Source organism: Blennius ocellaris (assembly GCF_963422515.1).
Source record: "Blennius ocellaris genome assembly, contig: SCAFFOLD_299, whole genome shotgun sequence".
NCBI classification, from domain to species: domain Eukaryota; kingdom Metazoa; phylum Chordata; class Actinopteri; order Blenniiformes; family Blenniidae; genus Blennius; species Blennius ocellaris.
Window position 1 is genome coordinate 25,001 of NW_027662301.1, and position 8,468 is coordinate 33,468.

At 57.4% G+C, this 8,468-nt stretch overlaps 1 protein-coding gene across 1 annotated transcript in view; it reads left to right on the forward strand.

The window, feature by feature from the left end:
- Nucleotides 1-8,224, forward strand: part of gatad2b (GATA zinc finger domain containing 2B) — a gene marked incomplete at its 3' end in the record, with an annotated part of 30,564 nt that extends 22,340 nt beyond the window's left edge. The window contains 7 exon segments of the mRNA XM_080521287.1: nt 2,808-2,933; nt 3,866-4,030; nt 5,037-5,307; nt 5,310-5,405; nt 5,505-5,707; nt 5,885-5,995; nt 8,029-8,224. Of these exon segments, the coding sequence (XP_080377413.1) occupies nt 2,808-2,933; nt 3,866-4,030; nt 5,037-5,307; nt 5,310-5,405; nt 5,505-5,707; nt 5,885-5,995; nt 8,029-8,224 (1,168 nt within the window).
- Between the last annotated feature and the right edge of the window lie 244 nt (nt 8,225-8,468).

Here is an 8,468-nt window from a genome sequence, read left to right on the forward strand (position 1 = left end):
GCGACACTAATGTAATACACACTGTATGGTGAGAGAGGGGCGAGCGACACTAATGTAATACACACTGTATGGTGAGAGAGGGGCGAGCGACACTAATGTAATACACACTGCGTGGTGAGAGAGGGGCGAGCGACACTAATGTAATACACACTGCGTGATGAGAGAGGGGCGAGCGACACTAATGTAATGCACACTGTATGGTGAGAGAGGGGCGAGCGACACTAATGTAATACACGCTGCGTGGTGAGAGAGGGGCGAGCGACACTAATGTAATACACACTGCGTGGTGAGAGAGGGGCGAGCGACACTAATGTAATACACACTGTATGGTGAGAGAGGGGCGAGCGACACTAATGTAATACACACTGCGTGGTGAGAGAGGGGCGAGCGACACTAATGTAATACACACTGTATGGTGAGAGAGGGGCGAGCTACACTAATGTAATACACACTGCATGGTGAGAGAGGGGCGAGCGACACTAATGTAATACACACTGCGTGGTGAGAGAGGGGCGAGCTACACTAATGTAATACACACTGCGTGGTGAGAGAGGGGCGAGCTACACTAATGTAATACACACTATGGTGAGAGAGGGGCGAGCGACACTAATGTAATACACACTGCATGGTGAGAGAGGGGCGAGCTACACTAATGTAATACACACTGCGTGGTGAGAGAGGGGGGCGAGCTACACTAATGTAATACACACTGCATGGTGAGAGAGGGGTGAGCTACACTAATGTAATACACACTGCATGGTGAGAGGGGCGAGCTACACTAATGTAATACACACTGCGTGATGAGAGAGGGGCGAGCTACACTAATGTAATACACACTGCGTGGTGAGAGAGGGGCGAGCTACACTAATGTAATACACACTGCGTGGTGAGAGAGGGGCGAGCTACACTAATGTAATACACACTGCGTGGTGAGAGAGGGGCGAGCTACACTAATGTAATACACACTGCGTGGTGAGAGAGGGGCGAGCTACACTAATGTAATACACACTGCGTGGTGAGAGAGGGGCGAGCTACACTAATGTAATACACACTGCATGGTGAGAGAGGGGCGAGCTACACTAATGTAATACACTGCGTGGTGAGAGAGGGGCGAGCTACACTAATGTAATACACTGCGTGGTGAGAGAGGGGCGAGCTACACTAATGTAATACACTGCGTGGTGAGAGAGGGGCGAGCTACACTAATGTAATACACACTGCGTGGTGAGAGAGGGGCGAGCTACACTAATGTAATACACTGCGTGGTGAGAGAGGGGCGAGCTACACTAATGTAATACACTGCGTGGTGAGAGAGGGGCGAGCGACACTAATGTAATACACACTGCGTGGTGAGAGAGGGGCGAGCTACACTAATGTAATACACACTGCGTGGTGAGAGAGGGGCGAGCTACACTAATGTAATACACTGCGTGGTGAGAGAGGGGCGAGCGACACTAATGTAATACACACTGCATGGTGAGAGAGGGGCGAGCTACACTAATGTAATACACTGCGTGGTGAGAGAGGGGCGAGCTACACTAATGTAATACACTGCGTGGTGAGAGAGGGGCGAGCTACACTAATGTAATACACACTGCGTGGTGAGAGAGGGGCGAGCTACACTAATGTAATACACTGCGTGGTGAGAGAGGGGCGAGCTACACTAATGTAATACACACTGCGTGGTGAGAGAGGGGCGAGCGACACTAATGTAATACACTGCGTGGTGAGAGAGGGGCGAGCTACACTAATGTAATACACTGCGTGGTGAGAGAGGGGCGAGCTACACTAATGTAATACACACTGCGTGGTGAGAGAGGGGCGAGCTACACTAATGTAATACACTGCGTGGTGAGAGAGGGGCGAGCTACACTAATGTAATACACTGCGTGGTGAGAGAGGGGCGAGCTACACTAATGTAATACACTGCGTGGTGAGAGAGGGGCGAGCTACACTAATGTAATACATACTGCATGGTGAGAGAGGGGCGAGCTACACTAATGTAATACACTGCGTGGTGAGAGAGGGGCGAGCGACACTAATGTAATACACACTGCGTGGTGAGAGAGGGGCGAGCGACACTAATGTAATACACACTGTATGGTGAGAGAGGGGCGAGCTACACTAATGTAATACACTGCGTGGTGAGAGAGGGGCGAGCGACACTAATGTAATACACACTGCGTGGTGAGAGAGGGGCGAGCGACACTAATGTAATACACACTGCGTGGTGAGAGAGGGGCGAGCTACACTAATGTAATACACTGCGTGGTGAGAGAGGGGCGAGCTACACTAATGTAATACACACTGCGTGGTGAGAGAGGGGCGAGCTACACTAATGTAATACACTGCGTGGTGAGAGAGGGGCGAGCTACACTAATGTAATACACTGCGTGGTGAGAGAGGGGCGAGCTACACTAATGTAATACACTGCGTGGTGAGAGAGGGGCGAGCTACACTAATGTAATACACACTGCGTGGTGAGAGAGGGGCGAGCTACACTAATGTAATACACACTGCATGGTGAGAGAGGGGCGAGCTACACTAATGTAATACACTGCGTGGTGAGAGAGGGGCGAGCTACACTAATGTAATACACTGCGTGGTGAGAGAGGGGCAGAAGTGAAGAAAGTGTGTCCTCTCTCTCCCAGCTCACAGAGACACAGCAGATTGTGAATGCAGCTCCTCAGATCCAATATTCTAATGGAGGAGGATCAAGGAGGAGCTGGAAACTTTGAATTCGAGGTTTCTGAAGGTGAAGATGGAGGACAGGAGTTTTTAAAGTCTATCTCTACCCCCCCCACCAGGTCCCGGTGGTGCAGAATGCGGCCTCGGTGCAGCCCCCCCCCCTCCACAGCTCTCCAGGCCTCGGGAAGCTTCCTGTGAGACCAGGTCTCCACAACCCGGAGCCCCAGAACCTCCGGACGGCCCAGGTTAGTGGGACCTGGACACCAGACACCCTCTAGTGGTAGGACAGAGTACTGTCTCTAGTGGTAGGACAGTACTGTCTCTAGTGGTAGGACAGTACTGTCTCTAGTGGTAGGACAGAGGACTTCCTGTCTCTAGTGGTAGGACAGAGGACTGTCTCTAGTGGTAGGACAGTACTGTCTCTAGTGGTAGGACAGAGTACTGTCTCTAGTGGTAGGACAGAGGACTGTCTCTAGTGGTAGGACAGTACTGTCTCTAGTGGTAGGACAGAGGACTTCCTGTCTCTAGTGGTAGGACAGAGGACTGTCTCTAGTGGTAGGACAGTACTGTCTCTAGTGGTAGGACAGAGTACTGTCTCTAGTGGTAGGACAGAGTACTGTCTCTAGTGGTAGGACAGAGGACTGTCTCTAGTGGTAGGACAGTACTGTCTCTAGTGGTAGGACAGAGTACTGTCTCTAGTGGTAGGACAGAGGACTGTCTCTAGTGGTAGGACAGTACTGTCTCTAGTGGTAGGACAGAGTACTGTCTCTAGTGGTAGGACAGAGGACTGTCTCTAGTGGTAGGACAGTACTGTCTCTAGTGGTAGGACAGAGTACTGTCTCTAGTGGTAGGACAGAGGACTTCCTGTCTCTAGTGGTAGGACAGAGGACTGACCAGGTTAAAGACAGGAGGTCTGGCAGGTGGAGAAGACGCCTTGCTTCCTGGACTGACCTCTGCTTGGAGACGCCGTCTCACGAGGACGGTGGACAGTGTCCTTCAGCCAGATGTTGGCAGGTTGAAGTCCCACACCTTGACTGAGCTGGTTTGGTCTTCCAGGGACCCTTCATCTGGTCCAGCTGTCCGTCCCTCATTTCAGTCCAGAAGCAGTGGACGGTTTGTCTCCACAGTGTCTGTCCACTGCAGGGACACCCCCAGTAATGCTCCTGTCTCCCTGCAGGGACACACGGTCATCCGGTCAGCAGCTAACGCCAACATGTCCCCCATGCTGATGTCCCAGAGAGTCATCGCCCCCAACCCCGCCCAGCTGGGACAGAGGCTGTCCTCCAAGCCCGGGATGTCCCGCTCCAGCTCCAGCAGCATGGCCAACGCTGTCAGCTACCAGGTACTGGTCTACCTGGGTCCTGGTCTACCTCCAGGTCCTGGTCTACCAGCAGGTCCTGGTCTACAACATGAATTATGAAGAACTGACTTAATGTGTAATCCGGATCAGAAGTGTGCCAGTAGACCAGATGTAGACCTGCACCATCTAGAGACTGAAGTTGAAACGGATGTTCCCGCCTGCTGACCAGTCCGTTCTGGTCTGGACCGGTCCGTTCTGGTCTCGTCCGTTCTGGTCTGGACCGGTCCGTTCTGGTCTGGACCGGTCTGTTCTGGTCTGGACCGGTCCGTTCTGGTCTCGTCCGTTCTGGTCTGGACCGGTCCGTTCTGGTCTGGTCCGTTCTGGTCTGGACCGGTCCGTTCCGGTCTGGACCGGTCCGGTCTGGTCTGGACCGGTCCGTTCTGGTCTGGTCCGTTCTGGTCTGGACCGGTCCGTTCTGGTCTGGACCGATCCGTTCTGGACCGGTCCGTTCTGGTCTGGACCGGTCCGTTCTGGACCGGTCCGTTCTGGTCTGGTCCGGTCCGGTCTGGTCCGGTCCGTTCTGGTCCGGTCCGTTCTGGTCTGGTCCGGTCTGGTCTGGACCGGTCCGTTCTGGTCTGGACCGGTCCAGACCGGTCCGTTCTGGTCTGGACCGGTCCATTCTGGTCTCGTCCGTTCTGGTCTGGACCGGTCCGGTCTGGTCTGGTCCGTTCTGGTCTGGTCCGTTCTGGTCTGGACCGGTCCGTTCTGGTCTGGTCAGTTCTGGTCTGGACCGGTCCGTTCTGGTCTGGACCGGTCCGTTCTGGTCTGGTCCGTTCTGGTCTGGACTGGTCTGGTCTGGTCTGGTCCGTTCTGGTCTGGTCCGTTCTGGTCTGGTCCGTTCTGGTCTGGACCAGTTTCCACGGAGACACTGATCGTCTTCAACTGTCCAGACTGTCTGGCTGTAAAGTAACTGTGTGTGTGTGTGTGTGTGTGTGTGTGTGTGTGTGTGTGTGTGTGTGTGTGTGTGTGTGTGTGTGTGTGTGTGCAGGCCAGCCAGCAGGTGGCGGCGTCGCAGCGTTCCGGCTCCAGCGCCATGTACATGAACTTGGCCCACATGCAGGCGGCGGCAGTGGGGGGGGCGGGGGGCGTGGCCGGCGGTCTGGGCGGGGCCTCGGCCGTCAGCCCCTCGGGCCTGTCGGGCTCCGGCGGCGGGGGGGTGGGCTCCATGGCGGACCAGGCCAGCAGCCAGGCCGCCGCCAAGCTGGCCCTCAGGAAGCAGCTGGAGAAGACCCTGCTGGAGATCCCCCCCCCCAAGCCCCCGCCCCCCTCCTGCACTTCCTGCCCTCCGCCGCCAACAGCGAATTCATCTACATGGTGGGTCTGGAGGAGGTGGTGCAGAGCGTGCTGGACAGCCAGGGTGAGTTCCCCCCCCACCCCCCCACCCCCCCACCCCCCCCCCCACCCCCCCCCCCCCCCCCCCCCCCAGCAGTTAACAGACCTCACCATCCTGTTGCAGGGAAGCTCAGAGGGACTCTGGCCCGGATGGAGCCCTTCTTCTGTGCCCAGTGCAGAACCGACTTCACCCCCCACTGGAAGCAGGAGAAAAGTGGGCGGATCCTCTGTGAGCAGTGTATGACGTCCAATCAGAAGAAGGCTCTGAAGGCCGAGCACACCAACCGGCTGAAGAACGCCTTCGTCAAGGCCCTACAGCAGGAGCAGGTCAGCCACGTGCAGCGATCCTATTGACCTCTGACCTCCAGGCCTATGGCCCAGTCCGGCTGCATTACAGCTAATGTAGTAGCATTAGCATCAGAGCCACAGTGAGGGTGTGGGGGCCCCAGCAGGGGGCGCTCTGGTGGCCCCGGTGTGACGGTGTCTCAATGTGTGACGTTCCAGGAGATCGAACAGCGGCTGCAGCAGCAGGCGGCGCTCTCCCCAAGCCCCGCCTCCACTGGCTCCGCCTCCTCCAAGACTGACTCCATGATCCGGCACCACGCTCTGCGCCAGGTAAGCCTCCGCCCTACACCTCCACCCTACACCTCCACCCTACACCTCCACCCTACACCTCCGCCATACGCCTCCACCCTACACCTCCACCCTACACCTCCGCCCTACACCTCCACCCTACACCTCCGCCCTACACCTCCGCCCTACACCTCCGCCCTACACCTCCACCCTACGCCTCCGCCCTACGCCTCCACCCTACCCCTCCGCCCTACACCTCCACCCTACACCTCCACCCTACACCTCCGCCCTACACCTCCACCCTACACCTCCGCCCTACGCCTCCACCCTACACCTCCACCCTACCCCTCCGCCCTACACCTCCACCCTACGCCTCCGCCCTACACCTCCACCCTACGCCTCCACCCTACGCCTCCACCCTACGCCTCCACCCTACACCTCCGCCCTACGCCCCTGCCCTACACCTCCACCCTACACCTCCACCCTCCCCCGGCTGGATAGGTTCCCCTGGTTCCTGTGGTTCCTCTGGTTCCTCTGACTGTGGTTCCCCTGGTTCCACTGACGTTGGTTCCCTGGTTCCCCTGACGTTGGTTCCCCTGGTTCCCCTGACGTTGGTTCCCCAGACGTTGGTTCCCTGGTTCCCCTGATGTTGGTTCACCTGGTTCCCCTGACGTTGGTTCCCTGGTTCCCCAGACGTTGGTTCCCCTGACGTTGGTTCCCTGGTTCCCCTGACGTTGGTTCCTCTGGTTCCCCTGACGTTGGTTCCTTGGTTCACCTGGTTCCCCTGACGTTGGTTCCCCTGGTTCCTCTGGTTCCCCTGACGTTGGTCCCTGGTTCCCCTGACGTTGGTTCCCCTGGTTCCTCTGGTTCCCCTGACGTTGGTTCCCTGGTTCCCCTAACGTTGGTTCCCCTGGTTCCCCTCACCTTGGGTCCTCTGGTTCCCCTGACGTTGGTTCACTGATTCCTCTGGTTCCCTGACGTTGGTTCCTTGGTTCCTCTGGTTCCCCTGACGTTGGTTCCCCTGGTTCCCCTGACGTTGGTTCCCCTGGTTCCCCTGACGTTGGTTCCTCTGGTTCCCTGACGTTGGTTCCCTGGTTCCCCTGACGTTGGTTCCCCTGGTTCCCCTCACCTTGGGTCCTCTGGTTCCCCTGACGTTGGTTCCCCTGGTTCCTCTGGTTCCCCTGACGTTGGTTCCCCTGGTTCCTCTGGTTCCCCTGACGTTGGTTCCCTTGACGTTGGTTCCTCTGGTTCCCCTGACGTTAGTCCCTGGTTCCCGTGACGTTAGTCCCTGGTTCCTCTGGTTCCCCTGACGTTGGTTCCCCTGGTTCCCCTAACGTTGGTTCCCCTGGTTCCCCTCACCTTGGGTCCACTGGTTCCCCTGACGTTGGTTCACTGATTCCTCTGGTTCCCCTGACGTTGGTTCCTTGGTTCCTCTGGTTCCCCTGACGTTGGTTCCTCTGGTTCCCCTGACGTTGGTTCCCCTGGTTCCCCTGACGTTGGTTCCTCTGTTTCCCCTGACGTTGGTTCCTCTGGTTCCCCTGACGTTGGTTCCCTGGTTCCCCTGACGTTGGTTCCCCTGGTTCCCCTCACCTTGGGTCCTCTGGTTCCCCTGACGTTGGTTCCTCTGGTTCCCCTGACGTTGGTTCCCTTGACGTTGGTTCCTCTGGTTCCCCTGACATTGGTTCCCCTGACGTTGGTTCCTCTGGTTCCCCTGACGTTGGTTCCCTGGTTCCCCTGACGTTGGTTCCCCTGGTTCCCCTCACCTTGGGTCCTCTGGTTCCCCTGACGTTGGTTCCCCTGGTTCCTCTGGTTCCCCTGACGTTGGTTCCCCTGGTTCCTCTGGTTCCCCTGACGTTGGTTCCCCTGACGTTGGTTCCTCTGGTTCCCCTGACGTTGGTTCCTCTGGTTCCCCTGACGTTAGTCCCTGGTTCCCCTGACGTTGGTACCTCTGGTTCCCCTGACGTTGGTTCCCCTGACGTTGGTTCCTCTGTTCCCCTGACGTTAGTCCCTGGTTCCCCTGACGTTAGTCCCTGGTTCCTCTGGTTCCCCTGACGTTGGTTCCTCTGGTTCCCCAGGCCCCCCAGCCCCAGGCGTCCCTGCAGCGGGGGTTGTCCACCTCGGCCCGAGGCGTCCTGTCCAACTTCGCCCAGGCGTCCCAGCTGTCGGTGGCCAGCAGCCTGATGGGGATGGGCGGAGCCAAGCACTGCGGCGGCGGCGGGGGAGGGGGGAGGATGCAGCACGACAACCGCCGGCAGATCTACAACATCCCAGGTACCACCAGCAGAACCTCACGTTCTAGTACTGTACATCCTCTGGGCCTTTTAGAACCTCCCAGTCAGAACGGTTCCACCTCCATTTAGAACCCCCCAGTCAGAACGGTTCCACCTCCATTTAGAACCTCCCAGTCAGAACGGTTCCACCTCCATTTAGAACCCCCCAGTCAGAACGGTTCCACCTCCATTTAGAACCTCCCAGTCAGAACGGTTCCACCTCCATTTAGAACCCCCCAGTCAGA